This window comes from Nerophis lumbriciformis, linkage group LG38 (genome assembly GCF_033978685.3).
Source record: "Nerophis lumbriciformis linkage group LG38, RoL_Nlum_v2.1, whole genome shotgun sequence".
In the NCBI taxonomy this organism is placed as follows: Eukaryota; Metazoa; Chordata; class Actinopteri; order Syngnathiformes; family Syngnathidae; genus Nerophis; species Nerophis lumbriciformis.
Genome location: NC_084585.2, coordinates 5,461,276 through 5,486,611, shown reverse-complemented (window position 1 = coordinate 5,486,611; position 25,336 = coordinate 5,461,276). Strand labels below are relative to the sequence as shown.

Genomic DNA, 25,336 nt, shown 5'->3' with positions numbered 1-25,336 from the left:
CCTTCTCAATTATTCCAAAACAAGGACCAGCCTCAACAAGGTGTGTGAGGGAAGAAGAATGGGACTAGAGAAGTACGCAAACATGAAGTTCTGTAGAGTGTTTGGTGTGCCGTGGGATTATTTAATTTAATCTATTTGGGGTAAAAATATTTTTTGCAAACCAGTAATTATAGTCTGCAAATTATGTGTTGTTGTTGAGTGTCGGTGCTGTCTAGAGTTCGGCAGAGTAACCGTGTAATACTCTTCCATATCAGTAGGTGGCAATACGTAGCTAATTGCTTTGTAGATGTCGGAAACAGCGGGAGGCAGCGTGCAGGTAAAAAGGTGTCGAATGCTTAAACCAAAAATAAACAAAAGGTGTGTGCCCCTAAGAAAAGGCATTGAAGTTTAGGGAAGGCTATGCAGAACGATACTAAAACTGAACTGGCTACAAAGTAAACAAAAACGGAATGCTGGACGACAGCAAAGACTTACTGTGGAACTAAGACGGCGTCCACAATGTACATCCGAACATGACTTGACAATCAACAATGTCCCCACAAAGAAGGATAAAAAAACAACTGAAATATTCTTGATTGCTAAAACAAAGTAGATGCGGGAAATATCGCTCAAAGGAAGACATGAAACTGCTACAGGAAAATACCAACAAAAAAAACCACCAAAATAGGAGCGCAAGACAAGAACTAAAACACTGCACACAGGAAAACAGCAAAAAAGTCCAAATAAGTCAGGGTGTGATGTGACAGGTGGTGACAGTACACCTACTTTGAGACAAGAGCTATATTGATGCATGCTTGGTTATGCTTTAAAGTCGTATCCAACGACTTTTTACTGTCAACTGAATTTTGTTTTTTAATGATTTCTGCTAGTGGTGAGCCTCCGCATTTTTTCAACGCAAAAAAATGTGCCTTGGCTCAAAAAAGGTTGAAAAACACTGCTGTAGAGTAAGTCGACAATCAGTAAGACTATCGTAATACTTTTGTCCGGTCATATTAAAGTACTGTACTTCAAATTAAAGACCAAGGGCCTGATTTACTGCGTGTGCAATTAATAAATGATGCAGACTGCCTTATTGAAATGAGGATTTTGTCCTTGACATGGACGATTATAGAATCGATTAGTAAACATCGATAGTCTATTTATTTGTTGTAAATAAAGTAATGCAGACAGTTCTATAACTTGTCGGACTGCAATGAGCCACCATACCGAAAGATCCGACCAGCTCCTTTATTATCGGGCACTTATGGTCCAGTTTTGCACATATTTTCATTCATTTAATAAATGTGGGAATTAATTAAACTGTTTCTTATTACAAATGAATTGTTTGTTTTTTTAAGTTGCAAGTGATAAAGGCTTATTTAGTGAAACAAAAATAAATGTAAAACTGCATCAATATACATAAATTAAAGATGCATTAATAATCGATTTTTAATCGTATCGTAGCTCCTGAATCGTAAACAAATCGTGAGGTGGTCAAAGATTCCCACCTCTAGATTAAAACACTGTATTTGTTTTTTGTCCCCTAGCTGACAAAAAACAAGCTCATTTTGTGTCTCCATACACAGTGTGGAGCCACTCCCCTAAGTTAATAATAATCACCTACCGTATTTTTTGGACTATAAGTCGCAGTTTTTTTCAGGAGCGACTTATGTGTGAAATGATTAACACATAAGCGTAAAATATCAAATAATATTATTGATCTCATTCACGTAAGAGACTAGACGTATAAGATTTCATGGGATTTAGCGATTAGGAGTGACAGATTGTTTGGTAAACTGTAGCAGTTTCATGTCTTCCTTTGAGTGATATTTCCCGCATCTACTTTGTTTTAGCATTCAAGAATATTTCAGTTGTTTTTATCCTTCTTTGTGGGGACATTGTTGACTGTCGTGTCATGTGCGGATGTACATTGTGGGCGCCGTCTTTGCTCCACATTAAGTCTTTGCTGTCGTCCAGCATTCTGTTTTTGTTTACTTTGCAGCCAGTTCAGTTTTAGTTTCGTTCTGCATAGCCTTCCCTAAGCTTCAATGCCTTTTCTTAGGGGCACTTCTTGGTTTAAACATTAGACACCTTTTTACCTGCACACTGCCTCCCGCTGTTTCTGACATCTACAAAGCAGTTAGCTACCGGCTGCCACCTACCGTATTTTTCGGACTATAAGTCGCAGTTTTTTTCATAGTTTGGCCGGGGTGCGACTTATACTCAGGAGCGACTTATGTGTGAAATTATTAACACATTAGCGTAAAATATCAAATAATATTATTGATCTCATTCACGTAAGAGACTAGACGTATAAGATTTCATGGGATTTAGCGATTAGGAGTGACAGATTGTTTGGTAAACGTATAGCATGTTCTATATGTTATAGTTATTAGAATGACTCTTACCATAATATGTTACGTTAACATACCAGTTGGTTATTTATTCCTCATATAACGTACACTTATTCAGCCTGTTGTTCACTATTCTTGATTTATTTTAAATTGCCTTTCAAATGTCTATTCTTGCTGTTGGCTTTTATCAAATACATTTCCCCCAAAAATGCGACTTAAACTCCAGTGCGACTTATATATGTTTTTTTCCTTCTTTATTATGCCTTTTCGGCCGGTGCGACTTATACTCTGGAGCGACTTATACTCCGAAAAATACGGTACCTCCATTACAGTAAATCATAATAATAATAATGATAGATTTGATTTGTAAAAAGCACTTTACATTGAGCAAACAACCTCAAAGTGCTACAGTGTATTAAAAAAAAAAAAAAAAAAGATAATAAAATAAAAAAATACAAATAAAAACTACAACAGCCTAATAGCCAGACCTAGCACGCATAAATCTAAAAAAAGGCTTTTTTAAAAAGAAGGGCTTTTAAGCCTTTTTTTAAAAGCATCCACAGTCTGTGGTGCCCTCAGGTGGTCAGGGAGAGCGTTCCACAGACTGGGAGCGGCGGAGCAGAAAGCCCGGTCTCCCGTTGTTCGTAGCTTTGTCCTCGGAGGTTGGAGGAGGTTAGCCTGTCCGGAGCGGAGGATTTGGGGGTGAGCAGTTCTTTGAGGTAGAGAGGGGGCATTACCATGGAGGCACTGGTGGGTTGGTAAGGAGACTTTGTATTCAATCCTGAGTGGAACAGGAAGCCAGTGAAGGGATTTGAGAAGTGGTGTGATGTGCTCGTATTTCCGCACTCTCATCAGGATCCTAGCAGCACTATTCTGTATGTATTGCAGCTTCTGGATCTTCTTGCTGGGGATCTCGACAAAAAGTGAGTTGCAGTAGTCTAGCCTAATCATCTACATTTCTTAGTATCATTGATTGATTGATTGATTGATTGATTGAAACGTTTATTAGTAGATTGCACAGTACAGTACATATTCCGTACAATTGACCACTTAATGGAAACATCCCAATAAGTTTTTAAACTTGTTTAAGTCGGCGAGGTCCACGTTAATGGTTGATATCAGCACTTCAGTCATCAACAATTGCATCATCAGAGAAATGGACATTGAAACAGTGTAGGTTTGACTTGGTAGGATATGTACAGCGAGCAGAGAACATAGTAAGTTCAGATAGCATAAGAACAAGTACATTATTTACATTTGGTTATTTACAATCCGGGGAGGTGGGATGTGGAAGGGGGAGGGTGTTAGTCAAGGGTTGAAGTTGTCTGGAGGTGTTGTCAAGTATCACTGGAGGACGAGGCTAAAACATGTTGCACTTCGAGAGCAAGCCAGGGGCAGGTATGCAAATAGCTAAACTAATCGCTAAACTAGCTTTAAACAAAACCAATAAAGTAAACTCAATAGACCGTAACAACTTTTACAAAGTACAGTTAATATCAGTATTGGTTTTAGGGATGTCCCGATCCGATATTTGGATCGGATCGGCCGCCGATATTTGCAAAAAAATGCGTATCGGCAAGGCATGGGAAAATGCCGATCCAGATCCAGTTTAAAAAAAACTCCGGTCCGTGTTTTCCAACGCACCGATTTAAATAATACATTCCACTTTTCTGCTGCCCCCTATATTCCGTTCCGCATTTTCCAGCACACCTTCAACACATCCACAGGTCTGTGGATTCTCACGCAGTTACTTTTAGCTGCTGGCATTACACGACAGGCTCTTCTCACTCTTTCCTGTGTCTCCCTCTCACAGACAGCGAGCGCACCTTCTTACACACGTCACATACTGTCACGTCATACGTCACATACGTATACGTCCTCTCCCAGCAGAGAGCGAGGTAGCGGCATGGCTAACGTTAGCTGTGATGCTAGCACAGCCCTAAGGTGCGCGCCTGCTCAAGCGTCCTCTGCGCACGGCAAATCTATGCCACGCACAAAATCAAATAAAAAAATAAGCGCATAACAATTTTCGACACACGGACACGACAGAGAAAACAGTTTTCGTCATCATTGTTCAAATATTGTAACGTCTGTCGAGACGCTTATCTCCATTCGGTGCCACACGTCCACACCATCAAAATGCCGAGGCAAACATTTCCACATCAACACCGTATGAAAAAAATAGTGATTTTTTTTTTAGTTGTGATTTCCTTCTCTGCATGAAAGTTTAAAAGTAGCATATATTAATGCAGTATGAAGAAGAATGTTTTAATGTAGACACATCGATACCGATATTGTTTTTGCATTTCCGATCCGATACCGATACTGACCGATACCGATACTGACCGATACTGGCCTATCCGAGCATGTATTAAAGTTTAAAGTTATTTAGCCTACTTAGTTGTCAGAATCATGTTGAAAAGGGTTTTAGTACTCTTGATAACAACTAGCCAGCTGAATTAGGGGAGTTTGAATAATACACAATGGTTGATAACAAGAAACTGACCTGTTTATTCAAGGATAAACACAAAATAGACAAAATTATACATGACAAACAGAAATGGCATCATTGAAACTAGGGCTGGGCGATACGGCCTTTTTTTAATATTGCGATATTTTAAGGCCATATTGCGATACACGATATATATCTCGATATTTTGCCTTAGCCTTGAATGCATATAATCACAGCAGTATGATGATTCTATGTGTTTTGATTGATTGATTGAGACTTTTATTAGTAGGTTGCACAGTGAAGTACATATTCCGTACAATTGACCACTAAATGGTAACACCCCAATAAGTTTTTCAACTTGTTTAAGTCGGGGTCCACTTAAATTGATTCATGATACAGATATATATTATCAGATATATACTATCATCATAATACAGTCATCACACAAGATAATCACATTGAATTATTTACATTATTTATAATCCAGGGTGTGGAGGGGAACGCCGGATGTAAGTGTCAAAAAGACAGCCAAAAGAGTTTGATATGAGAATAAATCTAAAGTTAAAATATAGGGTAGAAATGCACCCATTTGCAGGAAATGTAGTCTTGATTTTCAAAATTTTCTTTCAAGGCTTGCATGTCTACATTAAAACATTCTTCTTCATACTGCATTAATATATGCTACTTTTGAACTTTCATGCAGAGAAGGAAATCACAACTAAAAAAATCACTAATTTTTTCATACGGTGTTGATGTGGACATTTTTGCCTCAGCATTTTGATGGTGTGGACGTGTGGCACCGAACGGAGATAAGCGTCTCGACAGACGTTACAATATTTGAACAATGATGACGAAAACTGTTGTCTCTGTCGTGTCCCGTGTGTCGAAATTTGTTATGCGCTTATTTTTTTATTTGATTTTGTGCGTGGCATAGATTTGACGTGCGCAGAGGACGCTTGAGCAGGCGCGCACCTTAGCGGCTGCGCTAGCATCACAGCTAACGTTAGCCATGCCGCTACCTCGCTCTCTGCTGGGAGAGGACGTATACGTATGTGACGTATGACGTGACAGTATGTGACGTGTGTAAGAAGGTGCGCTTGCTGTCTGTGAGAGGGAGACACAGGAAAGAGTGAGAAGAGCCTGTCGTGTAATGCCAGCAGCTAAAAGCAACTGCGTGAGAATTGTGGATGTGTTGAAGGTGTGCTGGAAAATGCGAAACGGAAATTACGGAGCAGCAGAAAAGTGGAATGTATTATTTAAATAGGTGCGTTGGAAAACACGGACCGGAGTTTTTTTTTTAAACTGGATCTGGATCGGCATTTTCCCATGCCTTGCTGATACGCAATGTTTGGCAAATATCGGCAGCCGATCCGATCCAAATATTGGATCGGGACATCCCTAGTTGTGGGCATAAAACAACGTTCACCTAAATCCCTGCTTTCTCCCTTCAGCTGCATCATGTTGCACCCAGCAGTGACGCCGTGCCTCCTCTGCACCATGTTGTGCACGTGGCTCCTGTGCGGCGCCCAAACGGAACCCGGCACCGCGTCCATACAGCTACGCCTGGCCGGGGTGAAGCATAAAAAACACGAGGGGCGAGTGGAGGTCCTCTACAAAGGCCAGTGGGGCACCGTCTGTGACGACGACTTCTCCATCTACGCTGCCCAGGTGGTGTGCCGGGAGCTGGGCTTCGTGGATGCCGTGTCATGGTCGCCCTCCTCCAAGTACGGCAGAGGAGAAGGTGAGATTGCAGATGTTTCCACGTGACCGTGACTTCATATTATCCACACAAAAAAACCTTTCGAGTCAATGATATCTTTGTAACATGGCGGAAATTAATTTATGCCTTCTTATCCTGTTCCAAGTGTTGGGACTGGTCAAAAATAAATAATGATATAAACTAGGGCTGGGCGATATGGCCTTTTTTTAATATCTCAATATTTTTAGGCCACGTCACGATACACCATATACAGGTAAAAGCCAGTAAATTAGAATATTTTGAAAAACTTGATTTATTTCAGTAATTGCATTCAAAAGGTGTAACTTGTACATTATATTTATTCATTGCACACAGACTGATGCATTCAAATGTTTATTTCATTTAATTTTGATGATTTGAAGTGGAAACAAATGAAAATCCAAAATTCCGTGTGTCACAAAATTAGAATATTACTTAAGGCTAATACAAAAAAGGGATTTTTAGAAATGTTGGCCAACTGAAAAGTATGAAAATGAAAAATATGAGCATGTACAATACTCAATACTTGGTTGGAGCTCCTTTTGCCTCAATTACTGCGTTAATGCGGCGTGGCATGGAGTCGATGTGTTTCTGGCACTGCTCAGGTGTTATGAGAGCCCAGGTTGCTCTGATAGTGGCCTTCAACTCTTCTGCGTTTTTGGGTCTGGCATTCTGCATCTTCCTTTTCACAATACCCCACAGATTTTCTATGGGGCTAAGGTCGGGGGAGTTGGCGGGCCAATTTAGAACAGAAATACCATGGTCCGTAAACCAGGCACGGGTAGATTTTGCGCTGTGTGCAGGCGCCAAGTCCTGTTGGAACTTGAAATCTCCATCTCCATAGAGCAGGTCAGCAGCAGGAAGCATGAAGTGCTCTAAAACTTGCTGGTAGACGGCTGCGTTGACCCTGGATCTCAGGAAACAGAGTGGACCGACACCAGCAGATGACATGGCACCCCAAACCATCACTGATGGTGGAAACTTTACACTAGACTTCAGGCAACGTGGATCCTGTGCCTCTCCTGTCTTCCTCCAGACTCTGGGACCTCGATTTCCAAAGGAAATGCAAAATTTGCATGGTTGGGTGATGGTTTGGGGTGCCATGTCATCTGCTGGTGTCGGTCCACTCTGTTTCCTGAGATCCAGGGTCAACGCAGCCGTCTACCAGCAAGTTTTAGAGCACTTCATGCTTCCTGCTGCTGACCTGCTCTATGGAGATGGAGATTTCAAGTTCCAACAGGACTTGGCGCCTGCACACAGCGCAAAATCTACCCGTGCCTGGTTTACGGACCATGGTATTTCTGTTCTAAATTGGCCCGCCAACTCCCCTGACCTTAGCCCCATAGAAAATCTGTGGGGTATTGTGAAAAGGAAGATGCAGAATGCCAGACCCAAAAACGCAGAAGAGTTGAAGGCCACTATCAGAGCAACCTGGGCTCTCATAACACCTGAGCAGTGCCAGAAACTCATCGACTCCATGCCACGCCGCATTAACGCAGTAATTGAGGCAAAAGGAGCTCCAACCAAGTATTGAGTATTGTACATGCTCATATTTTTCATTTTCATACTTTTCAGTTGGCCAACATTTCTAAAAATCCCTTTTTTGTATTAGCCTTAAGTAATATTCTAATTTTGTGACACACGGAATTTTGGATTTTCGTTTGTTGCCACTTCAAATCATCAAAATTAAATGAAATAAACATTTGAATGCATCAGTCTGTGTGCAATGAATAAATATAATGTACAAGTTACACCTTTTGAATGCAATTACTGAAATAAATCAAGTTTTTCAAAATATTCTAATTTACTGGCTTTTACCTGTATATCTCTATATTTTGCCTTAGCCTTGAATGAACACTTGATGCATATAATCACAGCAGTATGATATGTCTACATTAAAACATTCTTCTTCATACTGCATTAATATATGCTACTTTTAAACTTTCATGCAGAGAGGGAAACCACAATTAAGTCCATCCATCCATCCATCCATCCATTTTCTACCGCTTGTCCCTTTTGGGGTCGCGGGGGGTGCTGGAGCCTACTCAGCTGCATTCGGGCGGACGGCGGGGTACACCCTGGACAAGTCGCCACCTCATCACAGGGCCGACACAGATAGACAGACAACATTCACACTCACATTCACACACTAGGGACCATTTAGTGTTGCCAATCAACCTATCCCCAGGTGCATGTCTTTGGAGGTGGGAGGGGCCTATCCCCAGGTGCATGTCTTTGGAGGTGGGAGGGGCCTATCCCCAGGTGCATGTCTTTGGAGGTGGGAGGAAGACGGAGTATCCGGAGGGAACTCCGGCTTCCTACAAAAAGTCTTTATTTGGGTGTATTATTTAAACTACAAAAAGTATCTTTATTTTGTGTATTATCCTTTAAACTAAAAAAAGTATCTTTACTCGGGTGTATTATCATATTAAACCACAAAAAAGTATCTTTATATCCGTGTATTATCATATTAAACTACAAAAAGTATCTTCATTCGGATGTATTATCATATTAAACCACAAAAAGTATCTTTATATCGGTGTATTATCATATTAAACCACAAAAAGTATCTTTATATCGGTGTATTATCATATTAAACCACAAAAAGTATCTTTATATCGGTGTATTATCATATTAAACCACAAAAAGTATCTTCATTCGGATGTATTATCATATTAAACCACAAAAAGTATCTTTATATCGGTGTATTATCATATTAAACCACAAAAAGTATCTTTATATCTGTGTATTATCATATTAAACCACAAAAAAGTATCTTTAAATCCGTGTATTATCATATTAAACCATAAAAAGTATCTTCATTCGGATGTATTATCATATTAAACCACAAAAAGTATCTTTATATCGGTGTATTATCATATTAAACTACAAAAAGTATCTTCATTTGGATGTATTATCATATTAAACCACAAAAAGTATCTTTATATCGGTGTATTATCATATTAAACCACAAAAAGTATCTTTATATCGGTGTATTATCATATTAAACCACAAAAAGTATCTTTATATCGGTGTATTATCATATTAAACCACAAAAAAGTATCTTTATATCCGTGTATTATTACATTAGACCACAAAAAGTATCTTCATTCGGATGTATTATCATATTAAACCACAAAAAGTATCTTTATATCGTTGTATTATCATATTAAACCACAAAAAGTATCTTTATATCGGTGTATTATCATATTAAACCACAGAAAGTATCTTTATATCCGTGTATTATCACATTAGACCACAAAAAGTATCTTCATTCGGATGTATTATCATATTAAACCACAAAAAGTATCTTTATATCGGTGTATTATCATATTAAACCACAAAAAGTATCTATATCGGTGTATTATCACATTAGACCACAAAAAAGTATCTTCATATCCGTGTATTATCATATTAAACTACAAAAAGTATCTTCATTCGGATGTATTATCATATTAAACCACAAAAAGTATCTTTATATCGGTGTATTATCATATTAAACCACAAAAAAGTATCTTTATATCCGTGTATTATCATATTAAACTACAAAAAGTATCTTCATTTGGATGTATTATCATATGAAACCACAAAAAGTATCTTTATATCGGTGTATTATCATATTAAACCATAAAAAGTATCTTCATTCGGATGTATTATCATATTAAACCACAAAAAGTATCTTTATATCTGTGTATTATCATATTAAACCACAAAAAAGTATCTTTATATCCGTGTATTATCATATTAAACTACAAAAAGTATCTTCATTCGGATGTATTATCATATTAAACCACAAAAAGTATCTTTATATCGGTGTATTATCATATTAAACCACAAAAAGTATCTTTATATCTGTGTATTATCATATTAAACCACAAAAAAGTATCTTTAAATCCGTGTATTATCATATTAAACCATAAAAAGTATCTTCATTCGGATGTATTATCATATTAAACCACAAAAAGTATCTTTATATCGGTGTATTATCATATTAAACTACAAAAAGTATCTTCATTTGGATGTATTATCATATTAAACCACAAAAAGTATCTTTATATCGGTGTATTATCATATTAAACCACAAAAAGTATCTTTATATCGGTGTATTATCATATTAAGCCACAAAAAAGTATCTTCATATCCGTGTATTATCATATTAAACTACAAAAAGTATCTTCATATCGGTGTATTATCATATTAAACTACAAAAAGTATCTTCATTCGGATGTATTATCATATTAAACCACAAAAAGTATCTTTATATCGGTGTATTATCATATTAAGCCATAAAAAGTATCTTTATATCGGTGTATTATCATATTAAACCATAAAAAGTATCTTTATATCGGTGTATTATCATATTAAACCACAAAAAGTATCTTTATATCGGTGTATTATCATATTAAACTACAAAAAGTATCTTCATTCGGATGTATTATCATATTAAACCACAAAAAGTATCTTTATATCAGTGTATTATCATATTAAACTACAAAAAGTATTTTTATTTCCGTGTATTATAATAAAGTCAATTGAGCAAAAGTGTATTTATTAAAGCGTTATTAAGCAGTGGCACAAACATTCATGTCATTTCAAAACAGAAAGTGCAAGATTGTCAGAGACATTTTAAAACAAGCTATTAGTGCACTTTTGTGCATGATGTCACTAAGATGACATATCAAAACAACACTAAATTAAAGTGCACTTTTTGTACAGAACGCCACTACAATAGTTTAAAACAAATAAAGTGCACTTTTGTGCATGATGTCACACAAGATATTTCAATAAGTGTCAAATAAAAATGAGCTGCATAATAGGAAATCAAATATTCGCTATGTGGTAGGTTCCTGCGGACGTTATCTCCTTCTCTTGTTGACTATTTTTTTCATATGGTGTTGATGTGGAAATGGTTGCTTGGGCATTTTGTTGGTGTGGCACCGAACGGAGATGTTGACATGCGGAGTTTCAAGCACTCTTCATTCTCTAGTGGGTGACTTTTCAAATGATGCTACATATTAGCAGCAATGCTACTTTTTGTAGCAACGCTTTTGCCCCACACTTGACAAATTACAATTGTCTGTTCAACATCTTCCCGCTTGAAGCCAAACCACCGCCAGACGATGGACCCCCCGCTGTTTTTCTTGGGAATTAATTCTTCCTTCATTTGTTACCAGATTCGCACCTTCTTTCTCTTGTATTATGACTCGCACCACAGCTAACGTTACCCATGCTGCTACCTCTGCTCCGCGAGGGCGTATACGTATGTGACGTATGTAAGAAGGTGCGCTTGTTTTACGTCTCTGTGAGAAGGAGAGACAAGAAAGAGTGAGAAGAGCCTGTAGTGTAATGCCCGCAGCTAAAAGCAACTACGTGAGAACGTATACTCCAATATCCCCATATAGTCATTTTCTATATCGCACAGACCCGCGATATATCCAGTATATCGCCCAGCCCTAATATAAACGCTTAAAAGTTTTAAGTTTTTATAGATGTGAAATGAGAACGAAAATATATATATATCATTTTAAAACTGCTTGTAAAGGTGAGTAACAGCAACATACAAGCTGCTTGTATGAATGGCTGGTGGTCTGAGAGGCTGTGGGTGCAAACTGGCAGCCACGTTTCCATCAGGGCAACTGTGGCTACAAATGTAGCTTACCACAGCCCAAAGTGTGAATGTAGGCTGAATTAATGAGGGGTTCTCAGTTCTCACTATAAAGCGCTTTGAGTGTCTAGAACAGGGGTGCTCACACTTTTTCTGCAGGCGAGCTACTTTTCAATTGATCAAGCCGTGGGGATCTACCTCATTCATATATATAATTTATATTTACTTATTTATGAAATATATGTTTTTGTTAACAAGTTAAAGGTGTTTAATGATAATGCAATCATGTTTAACACATATAGTTAATATTGTTAACAAGTTAAAGGTGTTTAATGATAATACAAGAATATTTAATACATATAGTTAATATTGTTAATAAATTAAAGGTGTTTAATGATAATACAAGTATGTTTAATACATATAGTTAACAAGTTAAAGGTGTTTAAAGAGAATACAACCATGTTTAATACATATAGTTAATATTGTTAACAAGTTAAAGGTGTTTAATGATGATACAAGCATGTTTAATACATATAGTTAATATTATTAATACGTTAAAGGTGTTTAAAGATAATACAAGCATGTTTAACACATATAGTTAATATTGTTAACAAGTTACAGGTGTTTAATGATAATACAAGCATGTTTAACACATATAGTTAATATTGTTAACAAGTTAAGGTGTTTAAAGATAATACAGGCATGTTTAACACATATAGATTCCTTTCTTTCATGAAGACAAGAATATAAGTTGGTGTATTACCTGATTCTGATGACTTGCATTGATTGGAATCAGACAGTGGTGCTAAAAACGTCCGCATTTTCGAATGGAGGAGAAAAAAGTCCTCCTTTCTGTCCAATACCACATGAAAGTGGTTGGTTTTTGGCATCTTGTTTGTCCAGCTTCCGTACTCCTTTGTATACACTTTACAAGAAATACATTGTCGGCAAACTCCTTAGCTTGCTAGCTTGTGCACGCCAGCTTTCTGTGACTCTTATTTTGTTAGCGCAACTGTGCAGTCGGTCTTTGGAGTTTTGACGACAGGTACGGCGCCAGAGTCTGTTGAAATAAAGTGTTTCTCGCCTTCCAGTCGGTAATTTTAATGAGCTGGCAGCAGCCAGCGTCATCTCAGAAGACCCTCGGGTGCCGTGAATGTCAATCAAGTAACGAAAGTGACGTCATAGTGAAGATTTATGATCGCTCATTTTTAGGACTATTTTTTTAATGCCTGGCTGGTGATCGACTGACACACCCTCCGAGATCGACCGGTAGCTCGCGATCGACGTAATGAGCACCCCTGGTCTAGAAGAGCGCCATATAAATCTAATCCATTATTATTCAATGTTGTATGCGCTTGCATGGAAACTATGCGATTTGACATTGTTGTTGATGGAGACCCAGGGCCAGGGAGGTTATCTACAGCAGTGGTCCCCAACCTTTTTTGCGCCACAAACCGGTTTAATGTAGGCATTCTTTTCAGGGACCGGCTTTCCACTCGTGCCAGATAAATACAGCAAAATTAAATGCATGAAAAATACAACTCACTATAACAGGGGTGCTCATTACGTCGATCGCGATCTACCGGTCGATCTCGGAGGGTGTGTCAGTCGATCACCAGCCAGGCATTAAAAAAATAGTCCTAAAAATGAGCGATCATAAATCTTCACTATGACGTCACTTTCGTCACTTGATTGACATTCACGGCACCCGAGGGTCTTCTGAGATGACGCTGGCTGCTGCCAGCTCATTAAAATTACCGACTGGAAGGCGAGAAACACTTTATTTCAACAGACTCTGGCGCCGTACCTGTCGTCAAAACTCCAAAGACCGACTGCACAGTTGCACAATAAAAGCTCTGCTTCATCCTGCCTGCGCTACCAAAATAAGAGTCTCAGAAAGCTGGCGTGCACAAGCTAGCAAGCTACGGAGTTTGCCGACAATGTATTTCTTGTAAAGTGTATACAAAGGAGTACGGAAGCTGGACAAATAAGATGCCAAAAACCAACCACTTTCATGTGGTATTGGACAGAAAGGAGGACTTTTTTTCTCCTCCATTCGAAAATGCGGACGTTATCATCACCACTGTCTGATTCCAATCAATGCAAGTCATCAGAATCAGGTAATACACCAACTTATATTCTTGTCTTCATGAAAGAAAGGAATCTATATGTGTTAAACATGCTTGTATTATCTTTAAACACCTTTCACTTGTTAACAATATTAACTATATGTGTTAAACATGCTTGTATTATCTTTAACCACCTTTAACTTGTTGACAATATTAACTATATGTGTTAAACATGCTTGTTTTATCTTTAACCACCTTTAAGTTGTTAACAATATTAACTATATGTGTTAAACATGCTTGTTTTATCTTTAACCACCTTTAAGTTGTTAACAATATTAACTATATGTGTTAAACATGCTTGTATTATCTTTAACCACCTTTAACTTGTTAACAATATTAACTATATGTGTTAAACATGCTTGTTTTATCTTTAACCACCTTTAAGTTGTTAACAATATTAACTATTTGTGTTAAACATGCTTGTATTATTTTTAACCACCTTTAACTTGTTAACAATATTAACTATATGTGTTAAACATACTTGCATTATCTTTAAACACCTTTAACTTGTTAACAATATTAACTATATGTGTTAAACATGCTTGTATTATCTTTAACCACCTTTAAGTTGTTAACAATATTAACTATGTGTTAAACATGCGTGTATTATCTTTAACCACCTTTAACTTGTTAACAATATTAACTATATGTGTTAAACATGCGTGTTTTATCTTTAACCACCTTTAAGTTGTTAACAATATTAACTATTTGTGTTAAACATGCTTGTATTATTTTTAACCACCTTTAACTTGTTAACAATATTAACTATATGTGTTAAACATACTTGCATTATCTTTAAACACCTTTAACTTGTTAACAATATTAACTATATGTATTAAACATACTTGTATTATCATTAAACACCTTTAATGTATTAACAATATTAACTATATGTGTTAAACATGCTCGCATTATCATTAAACACCTTTAACTTGTTAACTAAAACATATATTTCATAAATAAGTAAATATAAATGATATATATGAATGAGGTAGATCCCCACGACTTGATCAATTGAAAAGTAGCTCGCCTGCAGAAAAAGTGTGAGCACCCCTGCACTATAACATTGAATTAGTGGGAGCCCTGGACTTGTTTCTTTGCAATGAGATGCAGATGGAAATCAGCCTTTGGCTACAATCTGAGAGATTAACACTGTTAATGTGCATTGTATCATGTCACAAAGTTATAACAAATATAACAAATGGCAACTTCCTAAGAGGAGTGTTATTGTAAATCTATAAACAAGCTCACGAATGCAGCTGAGATAGGCTCCAGCACCCCCCCGCGACCCCAAAAGGGACAAGCGGTAGAAAATGGATGGATGGATGGATGGTGTGTCTAGTGCACAGGTGGCCAGATCTGCCCCTCCACATCATTTTATATGGCCCGCAAAAGCCTGGAAATAATGTGTCAATAAAATACCTTATATTTTCTTTCTCTACTTTCTTATTTTCTTACTGAAGGTATTAGGGTTTTTTTCTAGTTTGACAGGGGAAAAAAATAGTGTCCAATATTGCAACAAATATTATATTATCTAACTTTGTTGGTCAAAATCCAAATAAATACTTAAATATCTGTTTAACTTATGGTTTCGAAGCAAGTTATCCATCAAATTGTACACAATATTTTTATACCAATAGATTTTACTGTAAAATTTAGGGAGTTTTTTACAGCATATTACTGTAAGATTGAAAAAAAAAAAAAAACGACCAATGTTTGTTTTTTTACAGTAAAATTGTGTCAAGTTTTTTTCTTTTACTGTAAAATCCACGGTTGATGATTTGATGGTACCACATTTTATTATGGCAGCTGAGTTGCCAAAATAAAATAAACAGCAGTACTAAGGATGTCCCGATCCAGGTTTTTGCACTTCCGATCCGATACCGATATTGTTTTTGCATTTTCGATCCGATACCGATACTGACCGATACTGGCCTATCCGAGCATGTATTAAAGTTTAAAGTTATTTAGCCTACTTAGTTGTCAGAATCATGTTGAAAAGGGTTTTAGTACTCTTGATAACAACTAGCCAGCTGAATTAGGGGAGTTTGAATAATACACAATGGTTGGTAACAAGAAACTGACCTGTTTATTCAAGGATAAACACAAAATAGACAAAATTATACATGACAAACAGAAATGGCATCATTGAAACTAGGGCTAGGCGATATGGCCTTTTTTTAATATTGCGATATTTTAAGGCCATATTGCGATACACGATATATATCTCGATATTTTGCCTTAGCCTTGAATGAACACTTGATGCATATAATCACAGCAGTATGATGATTCTATGTGTTTTGATTGATTGATTGAGACTTTTATTAGTAGGTTGCACAGTGAAGTACATATTCCATACAATTGACCACTAAATGGTAACACCCCAATAAGTTTTTCAACTTGTTTAAGTCGGGGTCCACTTAACTTGATTCATGATACAAATATATACTATCAGATATATACTATCATCATAATACAGTCATCACACAAGATAATCACATTGAATTATTTACATTATTTATAATCCAGGGTATGGAGGGGGGCGCCGGATGTAAGTGTCAAAAAGACAGCCAAAAGAGTTTGGTATGAGAATAAATCTAAAGTTAAAATATAGGGTAGAAATGCACCCATTTGCAGGAAATGTAGTCTTGATTTTCAAAATTTTCTTTCAAGGCTTGCATGTCTACATTAAAACATTCTTCTTCATACTGCATTAATATATGCTACTTTTAAACTTTCATGCAGAGAAGGAAATCACAACTAAAAAAATCACTAATTTTTTTAATACGGTGTTGATCTGGAAATGTTTGCCTCGGCATTTTGATGGTGTGGACGTGTGGCACCGAACGGAGATAAGCGTCTCGACAGACGTTATAATATTTGAACAATGATGACGAAAACTGTTTTCTCTGTCGTGTCCGTGTGTCGAAAATTGTTTTGCGCTTATTTTTTTATTTGATTTTGTGCGTGGCATATAATTGCTATGCGCAGTGGACGCTTGAGCAGTTTGCAATTGCACAAGCGCGCACCTTAGAGGGAGCGTTGGTCACACGGCTGCGCTAGCATCACAGCTAACGTTAGCCATGCTGCTACGTCTCTGCTGGGAGAGGACGTATACGTATGTGACGTATGACGTGACAGTATGTGACGTGTGTAAGAAGGTGCGCTTGCTGTCTGTGAGAGGGAGACACAGGAAAGAGTGAGAAGAGCCTGTCGTGTGATGCCAGCAGCTAAAAGCAACTGCGTGAGAATCTACAGACCTGTGGATGTGTTGAAGGTGTGCTGGAAAATGCGGAACGGAAATTAGGGAGCAGCAGAAAAGTGGAATGTATTATTTAAATTGACCGGAGTTTTTTTTTAAACTGGACCTAGATCGGCATTTTCCCATGCCTTGCCGATACGCAATTTTTGGCAAATATCGGCAGCCGATCCGATCCAAATACCGGATCGGGACATCCCTAAGCAGTACTGTATTTCTATTTACGGTAATATGTTGGAAAAAATATAATAAAAAAACAGCATATATTTTACAGTAAAAGTCTTTTTTTCTGTAAAAAAAACTGTGGTAAAATCCAAATATTTATTTTACTCTTTACGTAAGAATGATTATTTTTTTAATATTTAACTTCTTAGGCAAATTCATTCATTATTTACTGTTACAAGCGGCCCTCTAATGTCTGCGGTGTGGCCCTCAATGAAAACAAGTTGGACATCCCTGGTCGAGTGGGACAGGCCAAAATGCAGTCCTTTATAAATTATTTAATGGTTCTCTGCGGCCCGGTAGCAAATGCGTCACGGACCGGTACCGGTCCCCGAACCGGTAGTTGGGGACCACTGATCTACAGTATTCTCTATCCTGTTGTCATGACTAATGCATCATAACCAAATGTTACAGATCAGAGACATATCACATACCTGCCAACTACTCCGGTTTTCCCGTAATTAGTACGGTTTTCATCAACCTATTCCGGGTTACGGTTGCAGTGATAAAAAATACGGTTTTTCATTAATTGCATTTTTTTATTTTTTTTTAAAGTTTTATTCACGAAATCGCGTAACAACAATGACAATCGACACTGCTTCCCGTAACTTCCTATCGAGCCATTCCGAATGCCATGCGCGAGGCTATTTATAGCACCGCTGCCAAGCACGAGGCACCTGTTGCCATTGTTTCCAAGCGAGCGAACGATCATGGAATCAGCCGGAGAAAAATCGCAAACGAGTCTTAAACCGAAAAGAAAACTGCAGTCATTCCGTGAAGAATATTCAAAAGCCTATCCGGGAATAATTATCCGTTCCAAAAAGGGTGAAAACTACGCAAATTGCACCTTGTGCAGACAAGATTTTTCGATCGGACACGGAGGAATTAGCGATGTAAAAGACCACGTTGGGACAAAAAAACACAAGTCTAATGCCGTTGCTAGCGATACAAGTGGAAAACTTTCAACGTTTTTCGTCGCTCAAACAGATTCTTTGGATGTGATAAATGCCGAAGTTTTATTTATGACGCTATTGAATTACATTTTAATGAAGTAAACTTATCATAAAGTTACCATATCATTTTTGCAGTATGATCAATCTGATAGAATACATTTGGATTTTAGCCACAAAAAGGTAATGACACCAATGTTATCTATTGGAATTGTTTAGTACTGTTATACTGCTAAAAGTGTTTATACTATTTATGCTTTCAAGTCCAAGTTGAAGAAATCTTGTTAAATGTTGACAGCATAACTACCAAAATACAGAAGTATGTCCTTAATATTTTTGCAGTGCTATTTCTGTTGAAAAGTTAAAATGATTACATTAGAGATGTGATGTGCCACTTTTCAAGTGTCTGATGGCTTAAATTAATTTTCATTAATTTTTCATATTTTGAATTCTTTTGAAAGGCTTACAAAAAAACTACATTTGAATTGTAATTCCATGCTATTGACAGGACTATTAATTTTAATGAAGTTAGCTTACCATGTTTACAGTATGATAATTGTGATAGAAATGTGAATTTTAGGCACAGAATATTTTTTACAATTGAACAAGGCAGTAGATTATACAAGCTTGGACAGAAAGTTAATAATGACACCAATTTTTTTTTTAATGGAATTGTTTAGTACTGTTTTACCATTTGTTTACTGTAAAAAGTGTTTATACTGTTTATACTTTCAATTAACAAATTGAAGTCTTGTGAAAGGTTGACAGGATAACTGGCATTAACTGTCAAAATAATTTCAAACTATTGAAGTTAGCTTACAGAATAAACATGTCAATCAACCCATATGATTTTTGCTGTAATATTTTTGTTTTGAAAAGTCACTGTGACTGATAGAAAAGTGATGGTTTTAGCAACATTTTAACCTGTTTTTTTTAACCCGGTTTTTCTGATTTCAAAAGTTGGCAGGTATGATATCAGTGCACAGACAGTAAAAGGCAATTCTGGTCCTGACCAAGTGTTTTTCTTTCCCCCTTCAGTAATGTTTACAAGCTACCTAGCTGCCAACAATAACACATTTTCAACGTTGACGTGTAAAACAAATAGACGTTTCATTGGAAAAGGCCATTTAAGGGTACAGCTACTGCACAAAATTAAATTTTCATTCAAATGTTTGAGGGAAAACTGGGCACAGTGCAACTTAAATTCCAATAAAATCTCATCGGCCTGTAAATGCAATTCCCAAACGACTTTTAAACAATCATTTAAAACAGCAAGACAGGTTTATCACAACTGGAAGCATGTTTACTATTTGCAAGGAAACGCCAGACAGAGTAAGTCCAGACATATTTTGATTCCAGAATAACTTTTTGTACAATTCTAAAAAATGATCCAGGCAGCTATGTAACTGAGCATCTTACACATGGTCACTTTCTTGGTATGATCAGGATGTTCCTCAAAGGGTTTGGTGGTTTTCACGGTTACTGGTTAGTTGTTGACCCGGACTGAGTTTTTACAAGACGAGCATGGTCATGGTGGTAGTTGAGACTGAAGACATCTTTATGTGAGTCACTTTGCTATTCTGAATTTTAAAACTTGTGTACAAAAAAATGACGGTGAGTTCAGATCCAAAAGCTAGAAACGTTTGAAGTTTTCACGCGTAGTGATTTATTGCAAGCTTTAAAGGAGAACTGCATTTTTGGGGGGAATTTTGCCTATTGTTCACAATTATTATGAGAGACAAGAACATATTTGTCTTTAAAAAAAAATTTTTTTTGAAATGCTTGAAAGATGTGGCTAATGGGAGTCACCGTTGTAGCCTTCAAAGCCCTCCAATAACATTTTATTTACACACTGCAAGTCTATATATAGTAGGGATGTCCCGATCCGATATTTGGATCGGATCGGCCGCCGATATTTGCCAAAAAATGCGTATCGGCAAGGCATGAGAAAATGCCGATCCAGATCCAGTTAAAATAATACATTCCACTTTTCTGCTGCTCCCTAATTTCCGTTCCGCATTTTCCAGCACACCTTCAACACATCCACAGGTCTGTGGATTCTCACGCAGTTGCTTTTAGCTGCTGGCATTACACGACAGCCTCTTCTCACTCTTTTCTGTGTCTCCCTCTCACAGACAGCAAGCGCACCTTCTTACACACGTCACAAACTGTCACGTCATACATCTTCACCATTTTGTAAGATGTTTGTTTGTGTCCAACGCAGGTCCGATTTGGCTGGACAATTTGGACTGCAGTGGCAGAGAGAAGAGCCTCGCCCAGTGTAGGTCCAACGGCTTTGGAGTGACAGACTGCAAACATTCAGAAGATGTCGGGGTGGCGTGCAACCAGCAGCGCATTCCGGGCTTCAAGTTCATCCGGAACCAGGCCAACAGCGAGGAGGTAGGATCCCGCAATGAATCACACGCCAGAATTGTCGAAGAATATCAACAACCCGGCAAAAAGATATACTGTATGATTGTTCTTATGCAGTGATCTCACTTATGTAAACATTACTGCTAGATATTTTGACTTCTGAATAAACACTCAAGTTGCATCCAATAAGGGTTTGAGCTGCACACAGAGAACAGCTCAGCAGATGTGCAGAGGGCACACACGCTTCATAAAGTGGCAATAATATACTGTAGCAATGTGCCTTGCTCAAAGTATTTTCAGTGCTACTTTCCAGTGTGAGTTCGATGTATCAATGTGATCGCAGCATGGAAATGTATTCACATTGCTGCAATCCTTTTTAAAAGGGAGTTACTAAACTTTATAGATCAGGGGTGTCAAACTCGTTTTCATTGAGGGCCACATCACAGTTATGGTTGCCCTCAGAGGGCCGTTTTTAACAATGAGTAATATATGAATATACATGTGTATATATACATACCTGCCAACTACTCCGGTTTTCCCGTAATTAGTACGGTTTTCATCAACCTATTCCGGGTTACGGTTGCAGTGATAAAAAATACGGTTTTTCATTAATTAAAAAAAACATTTTTTTTTTAAGTTTTATTCACAAAATTGCGTAACAACAATGACAATCGACACTGCTTCCCGTAACTTCCTATCGAGCCATTCCGAATGCCATGCGCGAGGCTATTTATAGCACCGCTGCCAAGCACGAGGCACCAGTTGCCATTGTTTCCAAACGAGCGAACGATCATGGAATCAGCCGGAGAAAAATCACAAACGAGTCTTAAACCGAAAAGAAAACTGTAGTCATTCCGTGAAGAATATTCAAAAGCCTATCCGGGAATAATTATCCGTTCCAAAAAGGGTGAAAACTACGCGAATTGCACCTTGTGCAGACAAGATTTTTCGATCGGACACGGAGGAATTAGCGATGTAAAAGACCACGTTGGGACAAAAAAACACAAGTCTAATGCCGTTGCTAGCGATACAAGTGGAAAACTTTCAACGTTTTTCGGATTTTAGCCACAAAAAGGTAATGACACCAATGTTATCTATTGGAATTGTTTAGTACTGTTATACTGTTAAAAGTGTTTATACTATTTATGCTTTCAAGTCCAAGTTGAAGAAATCTTGTTAAATGTTGACAGCATAACTACCAAAATACAGAAGTATGTCCTTAATATTTTTGCAGTGCTATTTCTGTTGAAAAGTTAAAATGATTACATTAGAGATGTGATGTGCCACTTTTCAAGTGTCTGATGGCTTAAATTAATTTTCATTAATTTTTCATATTTTGAATTCTTTTGAAAGGCTTACAAAAAAACTACATTTGAATTGTAATTCCATGCTATTGACAGGACTATTAATTTTAATGAAGTTAGCTTACCATGTTTACAGTATGATAATTGTGATAGAAATGTGAATTTTAGGCACAGAATATTTTTTACAATTGAACAAGGCAGTAGATTATACAAGCTTGGACAGAAAGTTAATAATGACACCAATTTTTTTTTTAATGGAATTGTTTAGTACTGTTTTACCATTTGTTTACTGTAAAAAGTGTTTATACTGTTTATACTTTCAATTAACAAATTGAAGTCTTGTGAAAGGTTGACAGGATAACTGGCATTAACTGTCAAAATAATTTCAAACTATTGAAGTTAGCTTACAGAATAAACATGTCAATCAACCCATATGATTTTTGCTGTAATATTTTTGTTTTGAAAAGTCACTGTGACTGATAGAAAAGTGATGGTTTTAGCAACATTTTAACCTGTCTGAATGCTAATAATCATTTTGCGTCAGGGGGCGAAGCCTGAACCCCCCACCAGGACTTTGTCCTGGACCTACCGGGGCCTGCGGCCCCTGGACCTAGAATCTAGAAACTAGGTTTTTCTGATTTCAAAAGTTGGCAGGTATGTATATATAATACATCAACAATATATCTTTTTACATAAGCTGCAAAAACAAAAAATTACTTTAAAAACTGGCAGCTCAGTCACCAGAATTTTACAGTAAAGCAGTGTTTTTTTACAGCATGTAAACATTTTTTATAAATGGAGAAACAGTACCACTGTTTTTAGCGGTGAAATTCAGGCAACGGAGCTGACAGTAGTTTTTTTAACCATAAAATCTTGTTGTTTTAATATTTTTATTTTTTATTTTTTTTTATGTTTTAGTGTCTTACTGTATATGAAAAAAAAAATACCAAAGTTGATTTTACGGGGAAAAACTCAGTCGGCGGAATTTAACCGTAAAATCTATTGTCAATTTCACAGTCTACAATTTGAGTGATAATTTGTTTTGAAATCGTAAGTCAAGCAGATATTTCAGTACAGTATTTATCTTTACTTGAACAAAATATATTTTTGGAATACATGATAGTATAATATTTTGATAATATTGAATTTGAAAAGATATGCAATTTCATGCAGTACAGGATTTTTAATGTCAAAAGGGAAAGAACAAATATATTTAGTAAGAAAAGATTAAGCATTTTATTAACGCACATTATTTCCAGGCTTTCGCGGGCCAAATAAAATAATGCGACGAGCCAGATTTGGCCCCCAGGCCTTGAGTTTGACACATGTGTTATAGCTCAAGAAATATTGAAAGGATTCAATAAAGAAGACATGTATTTAAATGGTAAACGGGTTATACTTGGCGTTTCTGGGTGTTGTTGATAAACGGTTTTCGCATTGCATAGGAGAGTTTTAACTTGCACTTACAGATGTAGCGACTAACTGTAGTTACTGACAGTGGGTTTCTGAAGTGTTCCTGAGCCTATGTGGTGATATCCTTTACACACTGATGTCGCTTGTTGGTGCAGTACAGCCTGAGGGATCGAAGGTCACGGGCTTAGCTGCTTACGTGCAGTGATTTCTCCAGATTCTCTGAACCCTTTGATGATATTACGGACCGTAGATGGTGAAATCCCTAAATTCCTTGCAATAGCTGGTTGAGAAAGGTTTTTCTTAAACTGTTCCATCAATTTGCTCACACATTTGTTGACAAAGTGGTGACCCTCGCCCCATCCTTGTTTGTGAATGACTGAGCATTTCATGGAATCTACTTTTATACCCAATCATGGCACCCACCTGTTCACAATTTGCCTGTTCACCTGTGGGATGTTCCAAATAAGTGTTTGATGAGCATTCCTCAACTTTATCAGTATTTATTGCCACCTTTCCCAACTTCTTTGTCACGTGTTGCTGGCATCAAATTCTAAAGTTAATGATTATTTTCAAAAAAAATGTTTATCAGTTTGAACATCAAATATGTTGTCTTTGTAGCATATTGTCATGACTGGGTCCTGGGTGTTTGCTTTTCCGGGATGCAACGGAAAGTTGGCTCGGGCGAGACGGGAATGTAGGTACATGATTTATTTAACGAAACGAAAAGCGCGCACAGTGGTGGAGAAACAACTTGGCTATGAAAACAAATACTTGCACAAAGGCAGAAACTATGAACAACAAAAAACACTAACTGTGGCAATAATAAACAAAAACTTACTTGGCATGGAACCGGCATGAAAAAAGAGCAGCAAGGGTGTGTGGAGAGTGTGCAGAAGCATAAATGTGGGGGTGTCGTCAGAACGACAAACTGAAAACAATGAACTTAAATACTATAGACATGATTAACGAAAACAGGTGCGTGACTCAAAATGTGAAACAGGTGCGTGACGTGACAGGTGAAAACTAATGGTTGCTATGGTGACAAAACAAAAGTGCACAAAAAGTCCAAAAACAAAACCGAACATGACCAAAACAAAAACATGATCACACAGACATGACACATATTCAACTGAATATGGGTTGAAAAGGGTTTGCAAATCATTGTATTCCGTTTATATTTACATCTAGCACAATTTCCCAACTCATATGGAAACGGGGTTTGTATGAAAACCGCTTTATAAATGAAAATTGGCCATTTTGAGGCCAATTCTGAAAGCGAGTTGGCCATCCTCTCGATGCACGGCTCTGTGGAGACTGAAACAACAGCGCCTCTGCTGGTTGACACCAAATACCGTACATCCATTTTCACCCAGCGTACAGTGGGGCAAAAAAAGTATTTAGTCAGCCACCGATTGTGCAAGTTCTCCCACTTAAAATGATGACAGAGGTCTGTAATTTTCATCATAGGTACACTTCAACTGTGAGAAACAGAATGTGAAAAAAAATCCAGGAATTCACATTGTAGGAATTTTAAAGAATTTATTTGTAAATTATGGTG

The 25,336-nt window shown here is 37.2% G+C and overlaps 1 protein-coding gene across 2 annotated transcripts in view; it reads left to right on the top strand.

The window, feature by feature from the left end:
* The window catches only part of LOC133578394 (lysyl oxidase homolog 2A-like), a 102,179-nt gene that overhangs the window by 5,398 nt on the left and 71,445 nt on the right, over positions 1 to 25,336 (top strand). For both annotated transcript variants that reach the window (XM_061932788.2, XM_061932787.2), the window contains exons 2-3: positions 6,237 to 6,526; positions 20,913 to 21,088. In XM_061932788.2, coding sequence (XP_061788772.2) covers positions 6,244 to 6,526; positions 20,913 to 21,088 — 459 coding nt within the window. In that variant the 5' untranslated portion in view covers positions 6,237 to 6,243. The remainder of the gene's footprint in view (positions 1 to 6,236; positions 6,527 to 20,912; positions 21,089 to 25,336) is intronic.